A 20,196-nucleotide genomic window follows, 5' to 3' on the forward strand; every position below is an offset into this window, starting at 1 on the left:
AAAAGGATGTTTATATACAAATGCAGTAATACTCTAGGTTTTTATTTAAAAATTTTATATATATTATGAAGGGTTCAGGTTTAAAAGATGGTTTCCATTATTAAGTGTAATGCACACTAATAGCTAAACAGAAATGTATTTCAATTTAAATATTATATGTATTTTTAACTATAATATAAACAAAAACAAAGCAGATAACTTATGATGTTTAATTTTTCCATTTTTCTCTAAACATCCATTATGGTGCTTACTATCTTCTACATCTGAACTTTTCATATGTATAACTACAGTAGTTTTACTATAGTAATTTTCTGTTTTATTATTTATTTTTTTGTTATATTACATGCAAATATAATAATTTAAAAAATTTATTATAGTTAAATGGTACCAGACAACCAGAAGAATGTGAATTAATGTGGAATAATTTAGTTCATCCATCAATTAACAAAGAAAAATGGACAGAAGCTGAAAAGAAATCATTGCTGACTATTGCTGAAAGATATCAGTATAAAGATTGGGATACAATTGCTGAAAAGTTACAAGTATGTTTTAGTAATATATTCCTATAAATTTTATAGTTTTACATATAATTATGCAATACTTATTAGTATAAAGTAAGTTTTGTATAATATATCAAGATATTAGATTATTTAATCGGTGCTTTTTGCATAAGTCTCGCTTTAGAACTTTTTTAAAAATAATATTTTATTAAAAAAATATGTAATAATAATAACAACAAACAGAAATAGGATAAAAATAGTTACTGAGATGATATAGTTTTTAAATTTCATTAATTACATTGCTTTTTTCACTAGAGTCCTTAGTTTCTGTTTCTGTACAAAAACAGTGCAAAGACAATGATTTTTAATAAAAATTCTGTCATAATGAAAATAGATAACCAAAAAATCCATTTTTGTGTTTAATATGTTGTTACATGTCTAAATCAGATTCGTGGATGATGATTATATGTGATCTTAATTGAATTTTTATTTAATTTACTATTTATGTAAAAAAATAACTGTTAAATTGATTTAATAATTTCAATCTTGTTAATTGACAATTAAACTATAATTAATAGATCTTAAATTTATGTATACAGTTCTTAATTCTTTAAGCTTGTTTTTATTTTGTTCATATGCATTACATATTTTTTTATCTTTCAAGAAATAAGAAAATTTTGATAAAATTTTACAATTTGTAAACTTTAAAAAATGTTGTATATGAATTATTAAAGTTTTATAATAAGTATTATAAAAAACTTACTTAAATTATTTCATTTAGACAAATCGAACAGCTTGGCAGTGTTTACAAAAATATCAAAAAGAAGTATCCAAAACTAATGCCAGTGGGTTAGTAATTAAAAATGTATTGTTCTAATATTATTTTTTGAAACTTGCAGAATCATTTTTTATATTTAATGCCCTGAATATGTAAGAAAACTCAAAAATTTATAAACTTTATCAAAGAAGTATTTGATGTAATATTTATGAAATGAAAAACATTGCATAAATGTTGTATTAAATAACGTACCTACATTAATATTGAACTGTAAAATATAAGCATCTATAAATATAAAATACAAATCATTTTATACTTAATAAATGGATTTAAACTATTAAGGATTTCTTTTCCAATAAAGTATAAATTTACAAAATAAATGATTTATAGATAATTTAATAAATACGTATTTTCAAAAGTAAGGAAAAAAGGTCATATGATTTTTTTTCTTTCAGTTTTAGTTTTCTGTTTTTATTATTGTGTTGTGCTCTTGCTGCATTTATTTAGTTTTCAGTTTTTTTTTTCCTTTATTTATTTTTTAATTATTTATTATTATTTGTTTTATTTTATGCATGTTGAAGGCTTTTATTTGTATATTTATTTTATGTGTCTGTTCAGTGATAATTGCATTTAAACTGTTAAATTGAAAATTTATTTATTTATCATAACTGATTTATAACTATAGTAATATGCATACGAAATAATCAGAATTAAATTTTACCTGATCTAATGCTTTTGTATTACTCTAAAACCTTGACTATAGGCTATCCTCATGTATAAGCTGCAAAACAAAAGTTGTAAAAGATGGTTGACTTTTCCATGGATGAGCTGCTCTCATATATAGGATGCAACCTGTAGGCAATGTATTAGGTACAATTTCAGAATAAAAACTAACAGGAAAGGAACAACATTAGGAATAACATTATTTATGCAAATCTCACTGTGCTATTGTATTAGAGTTGATTGTACACCATTTTGTTGATCATTTTTGCCAATTTTTACAAATGCTTTAAAATCATCATTTCTAGTATATTATTGCATTTTTCTTTATACAGGGTATCCACAAGGTCTGTGTGCAATTTAAAAAATTTATAAATTTATTAGTATTTGTGATAGAAAAAAAATCTTTAAAAGTATTAGAAAGCTTAATGTACCTAGTTTTAAGTAAAATTGGATAACAGATGGATTGGAAGAGGTGGACCATTTTCTTGGCCTCCACGTTCACCAGACTTGCCTCCATTATATTTTTTTTTTATGGAGACATGTGAAAACAATAGTGTATGCTACCAAACCTTGATCATTAGAAGACTTGAAAGCCAAAATAACTAATGTGATTTCAGGCATTACTTTAAATCAATTGGCAAATGTTTTTAGAGAACTACAAAATCATATTACCCATTGTAATACTAAGTAGAAATATAATAAAATGATTAAAAAATATAGATGTTCTTATTTCTAATACATTTACATAATTTCTCTATCACAAATACTAATAAAGTTATAAATTTTTGAAATTGAACACTGACTTTATGGACACCCTGTATTGTAGTTAGTTTTAACCAATATTTTCCTTTTACACAGGCCACACACAATAAATTTTTATGATGATAACCTCGAATAGGCTGCATACTGTAACCAAAAGTTTTAGTGTAAATTATTTAAGATCTTCAAATTTGATAGATTTATAAAATGCTGGAGAATGAATTTATTCAGAAAGAAAAATTTGAAAATTACTATAAGATAGGAAATAAAGAAACATTAGGTGAGAAAAGATGTTGAATGAAGCTTCCTATTAGTGTACAAATTTTTTCAAAAATCACAATGTAGCAGTATGAATGGTTGCCTTTTTACTCTGATTAATTAAGCCTTAACAATACAGTTGAGTTTCTGTATTCACTGATTAGTGTTTTACGATAGTCTCATGAAATTTATTATACTAAGAATTTGGCTGTTTCTCACTGCATTCATCCCAAATGATTGTGTAACATGCATACTTTCAGTCTCATGGTGAACGTTATACGAGTACGAAGACCAGTAACTTTTGTATGTTGTGTGTCTGGTGAAAATCCTGGTACATTTCTCTTATTCTCAACTTTGTAATAAAATTTCGATACATTGTTGTCAGAAACACACGACAATTGAATGATTCTGCAAGTATTTTTCTAATTAAGAAATTTTTATAAATATTTTTTATTGCATTAAAGAAAATGCTATTTATATTTAATTAATTAGAACTAAAGTAAACAGTAATTAAACTATCTCAAGAAATTAAAATTTTTAATATCCAGCATTTAATTTTTCTTTTCCAGCTGTTATATATAATAAGAAAGTATGGCAATTGCCAAAAAATGGTCCCTGAAGTTTTTTACAGTTTTGGACTTAGGACCCTGAAATGTCAAGAAATGCAGAAAACATTGGGGCTTTTTTCTGTATGTGTGTGTAAGACACCCACTTTGAAGCTTAACTCCTGTACCTTTTGTCAAAGATTCTGAAATTTTGCAGGGAGATTTGTTTATTGTGGTATTGGTACTATTAAATTTTGTTGGTTAAAGATTGAGGGAGTGAGGAGATAGAGGGGGTTCGTGTGTCATATTTTGAGTGGGGTCGGACTTAATGAGATTTTATTCATTTTTAGCATTTACAGTTTTTTATAAAACTCATCTCTACTCTCATAATTAAGCTTTTTGCCATTTTATAATAATTAATAATATAAAAAATTTTAAAAATAAAATTCTGTAACAGATGAAGCCACGTACGATTTTAACTATTGCTGGGAAAGTTACACAAAGTTATTGCTGGATTTTTTTCACAAATATTTTCAGTATATTTAATTAGCCATCATCAGATTCTAACTACATAACTATTATATTTTGTAAAAAGCTGACTTTGCTTAACTTGAACAGGAGGTTAGGAGACCAAAACGGAAGTCCAATAATTTTAAATTATACTACAATGTAAAATTTAAATAAATAATTCTTAAAAGGACTAATTTTATTCAATTATGATAAGTTTCTATATTTAAAAAAATATATTTAAGTTTAAAAAACACTTAAGTGATTTGTTTTTTGATAACCTCTGTTATGAGATTTTATTTAAAAATGATTTTTATATTATTAATTATGATAAAAAGGCAAAAAGCTTAATTTTGAAGATAGAGAAGAATTTTTAAGAAAACTGTAAATGCAAATAATGAGTAAGACTTTCCTTAAGTCTAACCCTTTCAAGATATGCACATGATCCTCCTTTATTTCCATCCCCTTATATTCACACAGTAGACTTGGTAACTAGGTTATTGTAACTCACTTAAGCAAAAGGAGATTTATGACAAACAGCAACCCATCCCTTCCCACTTGCTGGCTGTCATTGAAAGTTTCCTAATAACAGCATGCTGGAGGCAGAAGGTGCTGTAGCTATTGTTCTCTCAAAGAAAATTTAAAAAAAAAAGAAATGATTGTGGACATTATATCAATAGGTGGATTAATTACACTGTGAAAGATACTTAAAAGTGTTTTTCTGTTTAGGCATCTTGATTAATCTTTTAGTTTCATTGCTGTATTTAGCAGAATCTAGATCCCAAATGGCATTTTTGTCTTTAATTAAATAGATAAACTTTTCGGTGTCAAAAAAATTGTTGGAAGTAGCCATTGTGACTTGTCTCCCGTCTTAACTGTGCTGTAAAAGAATCTTCCTGAAATCTCACAGTCTCTAAGAGATAGTAAGGGATAAGATACTCATATTTGGTCTACAGCATCATCTCAGCAACAAGTCTCCTGTCTGAAATACAATACTTAACCATACGTGTTTTTGGTCACTGGAAGATAAGTCTCTGGTGACCAAGTCTATCATCTGAAAGAGAATCTTTAAAATTTATAAACATCAAAGTCCTGAAATATAATGCAAAATAGATGCTGACACATACACATACAGAATCTTTATTTCACATTTTTGGGCTCATGGATTATCAAAATGCTGAGAAATGCAAAAAAGAGGGATCAGATTTTGACCAACCACCATACTTATATTTCATATTAGCTGGAAAAGTAAAAATTCTGGAATACTAATTTAAAAAAGTATCCAGTTAGTCTCTCAAAACTAATTAATTTTTTGATTCTGTTATTAAAATATGAATTATTTTTTTATATGTTATAGTCCCTGGACAAAGGAAGAAGATGAACTTTTAGCAGAAGTTGTAGAAGCTTGTAGAGTTGGCAATTACGTTCCTTGGCATCAAGGTATATTTTTATAAATGATAATTGTATTTATTATATTGTAATACTTGAGTTTTTATTTTTTAACATTCGCATATTCAATTTATAAGATTTTTATTAAGAATTTCAATGCATTCAAACTGTAAAATAGTTATAATTATCATGTATTTCATATGAGTTTGAACTCTGCAAAAATTTTCTTATTTTTTTCTTTCATTATCTTTTCATATAACAACTATAGTTTTATATAGAATCATTAAGTATAATTATTTATTTTCTGTAAATTTTTTCAAAAAATTATATAAAACTTAATATTTATTTATAAATTTAAAACTGATATAGTTTAGAAGAAAATATTTTAACTTTTCTTAATTAACTAGAAATTTTTAAATTAAATAACTTGCTACTGTTTAATATGTGTTTGCTTTTGTTCCTTATGAATTACTAATGTTGGAAAAACAACTTTTTTTTTATTTTCAAATTTAATATGATATTCAAATAAAGAAAAAATATATTTCTCTTACAGACAATACATATAAAATGTGTGTTTTATCTAGACGTCCTTTCTCACGCAGTTGAGGGATAAGACAATTTCACGGCGGAGTCGACCTTTTATTTGAGGCTTCTCGTCCGCCTCACAGCGAAGAAGATAATAAATAAGAGAAATATATTTTTTCTTTATTTGTATTTAATCATCCTGGCTTATTTTAAAAATTAATATGATATTTTTTAATATGCATTTTACAAAGGCTGGTCTAGATTTATAAAAAAAACAAATTGTCAGGTATACTTGTACTCATCACCAGGGGCAGATCTAGGTTTTTTGGGGCCTAGAGCTTATTGAAATCTAATGGAGCCCCATTTACAATAAAATAAATAATACTATAAATTAACATTATTATTATATTATTAATATTAACTATTTTTCACTATATGATAAGTGCTCATTGTTAATGAAAAAGTATTAAAAATTTATGATGATAATTCAATTTTTGTGGGCCTTTGACACTTGGGGCCTAGGGCTTAAGCCCTATTAGTCCCTATGTAGATCCGCCCCTGCTTGTCACACATTTCAATGCCATTATTATATATGTGTTAGGTCATATTGTAATGAGTACATCTTTTCACTCAATTCTCACAGGCTATCAAACAAACCAATATAACACATACCTGGACATAGATCTGGAAGATGAACAAACAGTAGCATTTAAATTCTGAGGACAAATTCTCAACAAAAAACTTTCAATGTTATTCAAGAAGCATTTAAGGAACATGCTTTATTACAGGCACAGATGTTTGACTGACCTAAGAAATTTTGGGATGGACAGGAGGTAATTGATGATTGTGTGGGTTGTGCCAACAATGGAAGACAAGACTGTAATATAGACCAAATTAACCTGTAATGAATTGTGGTTTCATTAGTTTGAACTGACAGTGAAAATGGAGAGTGCTCTGTGGAAGCATCTCAGTAACCACTGACTAAAGAAAAAATTGGAATGAAGTGCAGGCAAGTTATGCATGTGGGTTTTTTTTAGAAAAGAAAAGCTTCAATTATGACGTTTTGTGTTCCAAGAGATAAAACTATTACTAGAGAGTATTATTCAGGAATCCTAAAGAATCCAAATGAAGAGGAAAATCATAAAGAAGCACTCTGATTATGAGCAAAACAATTCCTGTGATTGTTCAACAAACCATTTCTGGTCTGAACATTGAGCTAATGGCCCACCCTTCTTACTCTCCAGATCTCACATCTTGTGATTTTTTTTTCCCTCTTTCCGAAGTAAAATCTCATGTGCAAGGATGGAAATTCTGTAGTGATGAGAACAACATGACAGATATACTGAACAGTATCAAAAAAGGACTTCACATGGGTTTATGAAAATTGTATTTTATGATGGGATAAGTGCATTGAGTTGGAGAAGAATATTTTAAAAAATAACTAAAACAGTTTTTGTCCGTTGTCATTATATTGGCATGGAAGAACTGGCTGAGATTTTGCAGATGAGTTTTGGTTCAGCATACCACATATCCATGACATGTTGAAGTATAAAAAGCTATGCCCTAAACAGATATCAAAGCAGTTGATACTAAAAATAAAAGATCAATGGTTTGAGTGTCTTCCACATGCACATATTTTCTATACCTTGTGCTACCATATTATCACATCTTTGCATGAAATATATGATAGCAAATAGAAATTTCATTTAAATAGAGATATACAGAAAAGTGATGCATAAATGGATTTGCATCTGTCTTAAAGATTTCTTTTCTGCTGGAATTCAGACATTATCCAAAATTTGGCTAACTTACATTGAATGCCAAAGGGTCTACTTGAAAAAGTGATGCCACATTTTCTGTCATATAAATTACTTAGATAAAAATTAATTAAGGGACTTACTGAATCATTTTTATATATGTGTAATATACAGAGGAATTTTTTAAAAACATTACAAATGTTAATTAACACAAGAACCAACTGGATAGATAAAATAAAAAATTAATTTTGTTGATTCCAAACTCTTGGGCTACACTCATCACAGTATGTTCCCTTTAAGCTTGCTGATCATTCTACCACATGGAAAGTTGTCCAGATGGTTTCTTCTAGCCATATTGCATGTACAGTACAAACTTACTTGAACTTGCAGCAAATGTCTGTAATAGTGCCTTTTGTCCTTTTCATTGCAGTCTTGCACTGCTGCACGTGTTTTACATGCCCTCACGTCACCTGTCATGTCTTCTTCCTGATATTTGCATGCGAATCACCTTTCTACTGAATTAGGTGTTTATTGTACTGATCACAAAAAGCCCTTTTCTACAATTTCATGGCCATCTGCTTAAAAAGTATATCGTTACAATGATGTAATTTTTAAGCAGATGACAGTGATGCAAGTTTTGCACACCAGTGTACATGAAAGTTATATTATTGTATTTAATATCTAAAACATTCAGAAGGTAATGTTTATAGATAAAAATTAAGCTAATCAAGTAACTAATTTGTCTTAACTTAAAATACCATATTTACTCACATATAAGACAAGGTTTTTATTCATTTTTCACTGCTTCAAAAACCTAGGTTATCCTACATGTGTGAGCAAAGGATTTTTTGCATTTTTGCAATAATTTTTGTAAACTATATAGTTTCATTTTTTACCGGATGCTCACCCTCTGGTGTTTAAAAACAAAAGTATTTTATCTGGGCCATTTCAATCATTCTTGTGTATTGTTAGGAGTAAAGATGAAAAGCAATAGGAAAAGCAAAGCTTTTGAATTGAATTCCAAATTGAAATTCCAAAATCAAACAGGAGCCCGATATAAGTTTTAATCCATTCCCACATGAAAACAGATGATTGTCCAGAAATCAGAATTCGGAGAAATTCATAAGTGTAATCGATGGATAGTGGATTCTACTGTTAAGAATTGAAAAAAAATGATTCCCGATTGTTCAGCTTTACACGAACAAATTATGTCAATTTTACAATATTTTCCTTTAAAGTTTAAAATGCCGGTAATTTTTGCGGGACAATGAGTGAATTTATGTGCATTTGATATTTTATTTGTGATTAAACGAAATAAAATTAGAAATGTATTAATAAATATAATTTTCTTTATATTGATCTTTAAAGTCACACCTCATTCTATACATGAGATTGTCGTACATGTGAGTAAATACGTACATGTCATATAAATACATTTCTATGTTATAGATATTTCACAAATAAGATTTAGAAAATCATTTTCATTCAGAATTTTCAATGCAATATTAACTTATATGAAAATATTTATACATTTTAATTTCATAATTATTATTTTTTCATTGTTGTTTTGTACAGTTGCATATTATTTAGAGGGTAGAAGCAAATATCAAATTCAAGAAAGATGGAAAAGAACAAAACTGACGAGAAAAGGACAGTGGAGAATAGTGGAGGATATGGTTTGTTTGATTTACAGAATTTGTAGAACTTATTTAGTCTTAATATTAGTTTATTTATGATATTACACAATCATATTAAATAGTTAATAAAGTTTTTTAAATAGTTGTGTAAAAAAAATTAAAATCCAGTAAAGCTTATGAAGTAAATTTAGTCATTGTTGTTTATTTGAAGTTTATGTTTTTGATTCTTTGTCTTGTGGACATGAAGACAGCCTTTTTTTTTAGCAAGCTTATTATGGGTTTGGCTAAACCCATAGCTGGGTGCTCAGATGGTGAGGGATGAAGTCCAACATATCTGGACAGACTGCCCCGAAAGATTCTTGGAATTTATTGATCCATACAGATTCAATTCAGGGGTCTCCCAGAGCAGTAGGCTACCATCTTAACCACTTGACCATCCAACCTCAACCCATTCAAGAGTAATGTAGACAATGATATGTGGTTCACAAAAGTTCTCAAATTATGCCTGGTGCTTGACAATCAGTCTGACATATGTTTATATTTCCTAAAAAAACAAAATTGTTATAAAAGAATGAAGGAAAAAAAAGCCAAAAACTTTGTTTTTTCCCCTTTTTCCTGTCTGTTTTTTAAGCATTTTTTAATTTGTTAATTTTTTAAATAACTTAAGTAATTCATAATTGAAATAACATAAATAATGATTTGGATATGGTTGTTATTTAATTTTGAAAAAAGATTTTTAATCATATTTTTTGGATTTTAAAATATTTTCTCATTATATCACAATGCAGAAAAAAATTGAATAATTGCCTCTGTATTAAAATAAAAAATATGTTTAGTTTCATACATTTTCAAAAATAAATCATTGAACCAGGTTGCCTTTTACCATTGCTTTAAACATTAGTTTGAATGACTCAGCTACCCATCATTTATATATATATATATATTAATATATATGGTTTATATATGCATATGTGTATGTAATTTATACATAACTTCTCATGGTTACTTTTGTGTCAAGTAGTTACACGAACAATGATTTTATGTTGTTTAAATAATTTCTGGATTTTAAATTACAAATATACATAAAATTTTATAGAGATTAATATAAATTTTCAAAAATAATTGATAAGTTATAAAATTAATTCTGCTTTATTAGGTGTGTAAAAAAACGAACAAATGATGTCGAAGCTGTGATGTTGATTTCAATGTCAGTTTTTTAAAATACATATTTTCTTTGCTCTTAAATCAAGTCAAAATGTCATTTTTATGGTATTAAAAGGATTTGTACTTTCAATTGAATTTGTTGTACAATATTTTCAAGTTTAACTGTATATTTCTAATGCAAAGTTTTGCCAAATACAGTAGAGCAAGGATTATCCAAAACAATTCAGGACTGAGGTTGTTTGGATAACTGATCATTTACAAAAAAATATATTAAATACAAAACTGTACTGTATATATTTAGTATCACACGTCTTACAAATACTTACCTTACATAAAGTAGTACATTAAAGTAGGCCTACAGTTTAGATTGGCAGGGAGGGGTAGAGTGCTGCAGTGCCACAGCACTAGTGGAAATTTGAACTTGCCTACTGGAAGGCTTTTGGTTAACCGATGTTTTGGTTGATCGGTATTCAGATAATCAATGCTCTACTGTACTTGTAAAACAGGATTAATTGATCAGCACACCAAAGAACTTTTCTGTTTTAACACTAGGAGGAGTTTTATTTTAATGCATACAAATGTTTTCAACCTAGTGATAGGTCTTGTTCAGGTCTTCAATCTTTTGTTTTAGAATGTGATGATGACAGTTACAATAGTTTAAAATTGGAAATTATGGCAAAATTCAAATTTGTTTTCCATGTTCCTAGTACATATCAACAAATTCAAATTGATGTTAAATAAATTTACATAAATTTGACATATAACCCATGTTTTCTTAATTAATGCAATCAATTTTCCTGAGTCCTATTGGACCATCATAAAATATTTGCCAAGTGCTTGAAATCTTTCCATCTTCATTAAAATTGAGACAATTGCCCATCAATCCCGTTTTCTAAATTTCCAAGGCTTCCAGAGCACTGGCCTGTTCAGCATAAAAGGTCTGTCTGATGAGACAAGCTTGCTCTAAATTTGCCTTCACTCTTGTTTTGGAGGTATATATGAATTCCTGCCAATGTTAAAACAAGGTTTTTTGTATGTTGCTGCAAAGTCCATTTCTTATGTATATTATGTAAAATGATAAAATGCCTTCTTTTGAAGTGGAAATTGAATAAGCCTACTTAACTATCAAAAAGTGGACAATTCATATATCAGTCGACACAATAATTAAATAAGCATTTTAAACTGATAAGCCATTTGTTAGCACCTGTAAGGCAGGCCTGCCAGAAGGTTTTTGTTAAAAGTATCAAGTTTCAAAGTTGAAAAGTATCAAAATATTTTAAAAAGTACCACACTATTAAAAATACAAATAAAAGTGCTAAGAAAACATTTATGATAAAAAAAACTTTATTTACAATCTAGAAAGTTGTTTCCTGGTCATTTTCTTTCTTATATAAGTCTTCCTGCTTCATCATTTCAATTAAACTTTGAGATGGGTCCCATTTTGTGCAATTGGTTTCTTTGAGTAAACTTTTAGAATATAAAAGTGCATTTATAGTGTCAGTTTTCAACATAGAGCAATTCTTCATTTTTATGCTATTTAATAGAGCAGTGGCGTAGTGAGGGGGGTGCAAGGGGTGTATCATGCACTGGGTGCCACTCGCAGAGGGTGCCCAAATGGTCTCCAAGACAAACTATGTGTGTTTCTGGAGAGGGGAGGGGGGTGCCAATAAAGTGTTGGGTGCCAGTTATGTTCGCTACGCCACTGTAATAGAGAGAATATTTTTTCGGCACAAACCTGAGAATGAGACAGTGAAAGGAGGCTGAACATCAGTTTTGACAATAAAGGATATCTGTATTCATCTCCACATTTTTCTTTTGAAATTGCAAACCAGAAATTTTCAGGCTCTGTTTCAGTAAACCAAGCTGTATTTTGTAGTGTAATTTTGCTCCACTCTGTTTAAATTTTCAAAATCATCTTCTGGTATAATGTTAGGAAATTTCAGAACAAGAGGAATAATTGAGCAAGGTTTCGTTCATTGACATTTACAGTATCCATTACTTCAAGCAGTTATAGATTTGTGAACATATGTGTTAGGAACCAGTTGGACATCTCTTTGATCAGTTTCACATAAAAATTTAATGTTGCAACTCAGAATTCATTAAGCTGCTTATCAGTTATTTTGGAGACATTTTAAATATAAATAGTTTCTACTTTGGCTCCATGATAAATATCATTTAGATGAAGATAAACTGATGGATTACTAATATTGATCTTGATCATATCCCGATTCTTGATTACTTCTTTTTTGACAAAGTAACTGAGGATAACTTTAACACTTTTCTCAATTGAATGCCTTAGTTTATGTATTCTAAAGCTCTCAGCTTGAAATTAAATATTAAGGTTATTAGCACTGACAAAATGAGTGCTAATAAAGCATAGTACATCTTATTAACTAGGTTCTGTAAATCTTCTGATATTCTACTAGCTGATTTAACATTACCTTTTAATACTACTGAGGTAAAGTATAGTGTAAGAGCTGCCCATTGATCCAATATTCTCTTCACTACTTCCTCAAGCGACAGCCATCTAGTACAACTAATGAGCAGTCCAATTTCCTAACATTATACCAGAAGATGATTTTGAAAATTTAAACAGAGTGGAGCAAAATTACACTACAAAATACAGCTTGGTTTACTGAAACAGAGCCTGAAAATTTCTGGTTTGCGATTTCAAAAGAAAAATGTGAAGATGAATACAGATATCCTTTATTGTCAAAACTGATGTCCAAAATTTTGCATAGATCTATATTAGTAGACTTGAAACTCCTTATACCCAGCTAAATGCTTTGGACTGTTTGAAAGATATGAATGAATACTTTGAGCTAACTCTTCTAAATGATTTGGCAAAAATGAACAAGTCTTTGATGCACATAAATGCATTGAATGACATACACAATGTTGCACAAAAAGTGATGGATTTTTTTTCTGTGTAAGCAATTATGGAACACCACTTTCGCTGCCCATTATAACGCTTGCATTATCACTTGCAAAACCAATGATATTTTCAAATGTTATTTCATACTTTTGAAAGAAAGAAGTTAAAGAATCAAAGTTTCTTTAGCACTGCAATCTGTTATCTCTAACAGAGTTAAGTAATTTATCCACTGTTTTTTTTAACATCATAGTCATAATATCTAGCTAGCTACTAATATCTAGTAGATACATCAGTTGTTTCGTCTAAAATTAATGTAAATCTTGTTCCCTTTAATTTTGCAATAATTTCATTCATATAGTATTTACCAATAACTGAATGAAACACACCAGTGCCCTTTGTTCACGCACATTTAAGAGACTTAGCAACAGTAGAAACATGGCAAATAATATAAACACCACCTTAATATTTCCAGCAATAAATTATTTAATAAGATGATGATGTTTTCAATTGCTGGAAATATTAAGGTGTTGTTTATATTAGTTGCTTTATTTTCCAGTAAGTTGTTTGTTTATCATGGCAAATATTAGCAAACCTGGTAAGTGATCTAAAATTGCTATTGGTAGACTATCTTCTGCAACAAATGTACATAGTTTTAGTTCTGCTGTTGCTACTTGATTTTTATGAGCAGATGAAGATGATCCAGCTTCAAAAAATTTGGTTGCCTTCAAGCATTGTGTAACACAATCAACATTCTTTTTATGCTTATCTGTCTTCATATGTCTTTCAATTTGTGTGACACTTCTAGCAATTTCTGTATTACGAACTTTACAAAATGCTTAGTTCTAGCTTTTTTTTTCCCTGATCTCAATCCACGAAACAAATCTTTCATCATGCAGCCATTCTCTTTTCATTTTTCGTTCATAAACTGTAGTTAGTTTTAACTTTTTTACTTCAGCAGTTTTATTTTGTTCATCATCACTACGTAAAACTGCTCATCTCTTTTTTCACTCATGATAGTTGGGTTATTTATATAACAAAAATAAAAACTGCAGTGACTTGCACAAACGGAACAAATAATGATCTGCGAAGCCTTGAAACATGAGTCCGCAGCTGATCACTGGTGACTCAGACTGGCTGCTGCTGAATGAGATTACATCATTATGAAAATTGCAACATAGCCAAATTTGTTTGTTAGGATAATTCTTGATTTAGAAAATGTTACGTTATTAATAAATGCCAATAATTATACGATAGAGGATTAATTTAAAATTAAATATTTTTGTTAAAATAGTACCAAATTATATTGTTGTAGTACCAACAGTACCAAAACATCCATTTTTTGAGCAAAAGTATCAGTTCTGGCAGCCCTGCTCTAAGGGCCATTTCATACCTAAACCAAGTCAAAGATTCAACTGACACGTCATTGAAAACAAAGGAAATGTTTCAGTTTGGTTTCGCAAAGAATGTGTCAAGTCCAGTCCAGTTAAATCAAGATTGGCTGTGATTCAGTCAATAGTAGGAAAATGTGTATTTCGTGTTCTTTTAAAACAGGAATATGGAAGATTTAATATTAGTACGGGATAATGAAACAATCTACAATCCAAGTTATTCCATTTCTGAATTTTTTCAAATGTAATATTTCTTAAATTAAAAAATTAATGTGGGCCCATTCTTCATTTGTCAAAAATTTTGCTTGGATCACCTAATAAATTCTAGAATAAGTGACTGAATGACCCAAAATTATGTTTTCTAGTATTTATAGGATGAGTGCAAAATAGTTTTTTGTCACCTCTTTCTTTTTGTAATCAACATATAATTATTCCTTGAATTAGTATCAGTACATAAGTATATTAAAACATTAAACGTTACAGGTTAAATTTGGCACAGCTTGGCCTATATGTGCCATAAAACACCAACTAACCAACCAACCGTTACAGGTTAAATAATAATCTCTTTACATAAAACATTATAGACAAGAGCATCCCATTCATAAACCAATAGAATCATATTTTTGATTATAGTATAATTTGATTACAGCTAAACGATAAAAGCAGTAAGAAATCAGCTGCTGTTCTAGGTTACCGAGGATCAAAGTCAAACAAACAAGTAATCCCAGAAATTTTTCATGGGTTATCTTGGATATGTCAAACCACATCCCTCACCATCTAGCTGAGTCCATGATGGGTAAGATTAAAAAGGATCACTTAGTGCCTACTGGAAAAAAAATTAAAAAAAAATTAATTATACTTCTTTCTTGCTGTATATTTTATAAAATGATTTAAATATTTGTTTTTATTTTTAATGTAAAATAATTTATAATTTTTATATATAGATTCTAATAACTGCAGTAAAAAAGCATGGAGAAGATTGGATTAAAGTAGCTCAGTATCTTCCAGGAAGATCAAATAATCAGTGTCGTGAGAGGTATTTCTAATACATATAAATTTTATTAAAAATTGCTTATTTGTCATATTATGACACTATATATTTGACTACTGTAATTTTTCTAATGCTCTATTTTTACAAAATAAAGGATATTGTTACAGTAAATTGAACATTTAAAATTAATTAGTTTTTTGAATAAGAGTTCTCTTCGGTGTTAGTTTTATCATTTATAAGATGCATAAATTATTGCTATAAGGAAATGTGATGATTATCTTATATATTTTTAAAAATTTTAATGTGTTCAAAGTAGTAAGTTATTTTTTTACCTTAAAAGTGGTATAGAAACTCCTCCACTTTTTAGACCATTCACTTTTCCGTATGTACTTTGATACTCCTACATTACTTTTACATACACAAGATTCAGACTTTCATTAATTTTTAGCTGATTAAAAAAAAAACTCATAGTATTAAACAGTTGTGCTTTCTACCAGTTTTGATTTTAGATGAAAATCATTTGTAAAAATTTTCATTATTTGTTTTCTGTTTAATTTATGATTTTAACATAAATAATAGTTTGTACGTTATAACTAAGGTCCGGATTTTTGGGTGCAGTTTTAGAATGGATTGGGTGCTCGTTTGGGTGCTTTTTTTCTCTGTTTTGGGTGCCAGTTTGGGTGCTTTTAAATGCTGTGTTATTAAGACAAAAACCAACAATATTTACAAACTACATAATTGTTTATTGCAATTTAGACATAAAGATGAGCATTGTAATTTACAACAGTAACCATTTCAATGTTCTTAAAAGTGAAGTTTTCTCGTTTAGAGGATAGAATGTCTTTATATAAGGAAAAAGATTTTTTTACGTTGACCAAGACTAAGGGGACATGTTTCAGTTTTACTTAGAATTTTAGTTCAGTGTAATCCAGAATATTTTTCAAATCGGGATTTTTTGATAAACTAGATTTGAGTTTGTCCAGGGCTAAACCGTCCAGTACATCAAGCGCCCGACTTGCAACATTTCACTGATCCCACATTTCAGTTCCACGTCTTTCCAGCTCGTTGATTTTATCCACCAATAACTTGTACGAATGCATGGAGTAGAGCTCTGTGGTCACTACTGGATCAGCGACCAGTTTCTCAACACTGTTGACGGCCGCAGAATCACCAGGAGGAAGTTCGTTGATAAATGCATTAATTTTCTCAAAGTTCTCTCAGTAGAATACCATACTGTTTATCCAAGACCCCCAATGGATGACCAGATATTAGAGTTCATTTTTTCAAGTTGGTACATTTTGAACAACATTGGTTGTATATAGCACCTGGTCAGTGGTGCAACAAGAATGTTCAGCACGTACCATTTTGTGGAATCCATTGTTTCTTCCAGTATAAACACTACAGGATTGTCTCCAATAATGTCCAGGTGCCCCTATAAATATATGCTCGAAATTTGTCCTTTTTTGTTTGCCTTCTCTATGCTTTTCCAAACTTATGTGTCGTCTGATTTTCATTTCTTAGTTTTCACATCAACTGAAATCACATAATCGCAAATGGAACAGCAAAGAACTTGTCCGTGTGCATACGCCTTCATGTTTAAACATATTTGCTAAAATGTTCAGTTTAGATGCGGACAATTTTGCCATTTTCTAATGTCGCCGACACCAAAGAAAGGAAATTGGAACTGTTGTGCTCACAAGTCAGAGTAAGGTGATCTCAATACAGAATTTTCTAGATTGTTCTTTTCTTAGAAAAGAAAACACGTGTTGCAGATTTTCAATGAATCATTTTATATTCTTAAAACAACCCTAAGGCTTAGTTGTTTAGTCCAGAAAATTCCACTTCACCTCCTTTTCTCTCAACAAAAGAAGAGATTATGCTAATTATTGTATTTTTTTTCTCAGCATACGTGATCTGGTTTAACAAATTTGTTTTTTCCCCTCAAGTGAATGAATAAAAACCACCAAAAAAAAGAGATAATTGTCAACATATTCTTTGAAAATGTAAAAAGGGGGGAGCTGGGTGCAAAATATATAGTTTGGGTGCTAGTCACTGTTTTGGGGGCGGGTTTGCGATTTGGATGCTAAACAATTTGTCAATGAGTGAGTTTACGGCACTAAAACCAACTTAGTTTGTCTTTTTACACTCTGTCCCTTTCAAAAATCGAGTGGTTGCAGCACCCAAAAATCCGGATCTTAGTTATAACATCTATGACTTTCTTATCTTAAATTTTATGATTTTAGTTTTAGTATTAAATATACCATTTTGAATTATGTTCTTAGTTCAAACTAACAAAAAGGAACGCTCATAAACTTCGCTCATAAACTTGCAATATTCGGTTAATGTTACCCTAGGTATACAAAATGGCGGCTCATCTCCAATTCCAGCAATCAGAAGACAGGGAACAGCAGGGACACACGTTCTAACCTCGCCTAACCTATTCTAATAAATTACCATAATTATTAGCAACCAAATTATTATAATAGGTTAGGTTGGGTTAGAACGTGCGTTCCCACTGTCCCGTCTTCTGATTGTTGGAATCGGAGACGAGCCGCCATTTTGTATACCTAGGGTAACATTAACCCAATATTCTTGATTCAAATTTGACTAAATAGATTAGCATTGAATACATTTCTTATATATTCTTTTTTTAAAAGTATTTTACAAATATCTTTTTAATAAATTCAAAAGAAGAGAAAATGATGAATATTATGAACTAATAAAAAAACATTAAGGAAGATAAAGTTGTCTACAATTTCAAAAATACAGTTTAAGTATTTACTCAAATTTTGTTTGGGTAATTTTTAATCAAAATTGCAATTAATGATTAAAGTATAAAGAGTTTTAATGCTTTCTGAGATATATATATAAATATAAAACATATCTAAACTTTTGTAAGATTTAAAGCATAAAAATTAAAGTATGTCATGAGTGATGAACAAAATTTTGTGCCCTAAATGCTTTTCTGTTCTCATGAAATATGAATTGTTGGGCTAACATTTTCAAATTACAGACCAGTAGATTTCCACTGTAGTCCATCCTTCATTAATCTTGAGAGTGGAGTTTGATGGATTAAAATCAAGACCAGATATGGAAAGTTGGAGGCCCAACTAATTTTTTAATTAAAATATAATTAAAAATTGTGACAATGTTACAATAAATGATTAAGATTTATTTATTTATTGGATTTTGATGATATTTTGGAGATTTATCTATTATTTATTTTATTTAGATATAAAAATTCTTTGAAAGAAAATTTGATGTTAGGCTCCTGGACAGCTGATGAAGATAAAACACTCATGAAAGTGGTTAATGAAATTGGTGAAGGTCAGTTTTAAAAACAAATTACGTATTATATATAATAATTTGGAATTAGAATTGTTTATAAAAATAGTTTTTTAATGTATTGCTGATAAATATTTTTATAAACTTTTTCATGAATATATTTAGGTCTTTGAATAATTGAATATTATAATTATTTTTTAAACTATCTTAAATATGTGCTATAACTTTAAATTTAAAACTATATAGGCAACGACAGATAGGTAATGATCTCAAACCTTTAAAAAAAAAAGTTATAACTTTAAAATATAATACATAAAAACTTGTGTAAACTGGATCACAAAGTATCAAATTATTTCCATTTTTGCAGGTTTACATTTCGAACAGGTTTACTTTTTTTTATATCTTTAAAATGTGCTAGACAAATGGCATGTAGTTTTGTCTTTTTTTTTTTCTATAATAAAATTACTTTTACTTACATAAAATTCTAGGCTTAATCCAGATTAATCCAAAGTGGTCCAAAGAAATTGAAGTATTTGAATGCAAGAATTTAGAACTGTTTGATTGCAAAAAAATTCTTATTGTTACTAAGAATTTGTGTTAAGTAGTCAAATACTTCTTAGATGTAATTTTTATAAGCTCACACGTCAGCAAACCTGCCATTTCAAGTACAGTGGAACCTTGCTTAATGAGCATAATTTGTTTCAGAATCTTACTCATAATGTGAAACACTCATTAAGCAAAACAATTTTTCCCATATAAATTAATGTAAAATATGATAATGCGTTCCATGCCGAAAAAAAATACTCAAATATTTTATGTATAACGTTTATTCATAGAAAATTATACAATATACATTGTTAAGGAGCGTGAATCATCATCTTTTCTTCTAGCGCGGAATGAACCAACCTGCAATGCGAATTCAATTTGCAAGAAAAAAAAAATTGAAATTTAATTTGGAATTAGTCATTAAATTTAATATGAGATGGCAGCATAACTGCCTATCGCTAGTCAAATTATTTAATTTCCAATATTTAATTATAGCCTTTACATAGCCCAAGAATTTGGCATATCGTTTGGCAGAAGTGCTAAACACAGACTGATGTAGCATGCGCACA

At 29.1% G+C, this 20,196-nt stretch overlaps 1 protein-coding gene across 1 annotated transcript in view; it reads left to right on the forward strand.

The window, feature by feature from the left end:
* Nucleotides 1-20,196, forward strand: part of LOC136987360 (uncharacterized) — a 78,872-nt gene that overhangs the window by 23,328 nt on the left and 35,348 nt on the right. The window contains exons 9-14 of the mRNA XM_067285091.1: nt 378-542; nt 1,282-1,349; nt 5,428-5,510; nt 9,317-9,417; nt 15,750-15,841; nt 19,029-19,123. Of these exons, the coding sequence (XP_067141192.1) occupies nt 378-542; nt 1,282-1,349; nt 5,428-5,510; nt 9,317-9,417; nt 15,750-15,841; nt 19,029-19,123 (604 nt within the window). The remainder of the gene's footprint in view (nt 1-377; nt 543-1,281; nt 1,350-5,427; nt 5,511-9,316; nt 9,418-15,749; nt 15,842-19,028; nt 19,124-20,196) is intronic.

Source organism: Centruroides vittatus, unplaced genomic scaffold (genome assembly GCF_030686945.1).
Source record: "Centruroides vittatus isolate TY-2023 unplaced genomic scaffold, ASM3068694v2 scaffold_1519, whole genome shotgun sequence".
Classification (NCBI taxonomy): Eukaryota; Metazoa; Arthropoda; class Arachnida; order Scorpiones; family Buthidae; genus Centruroides; species Centruroides vittatus.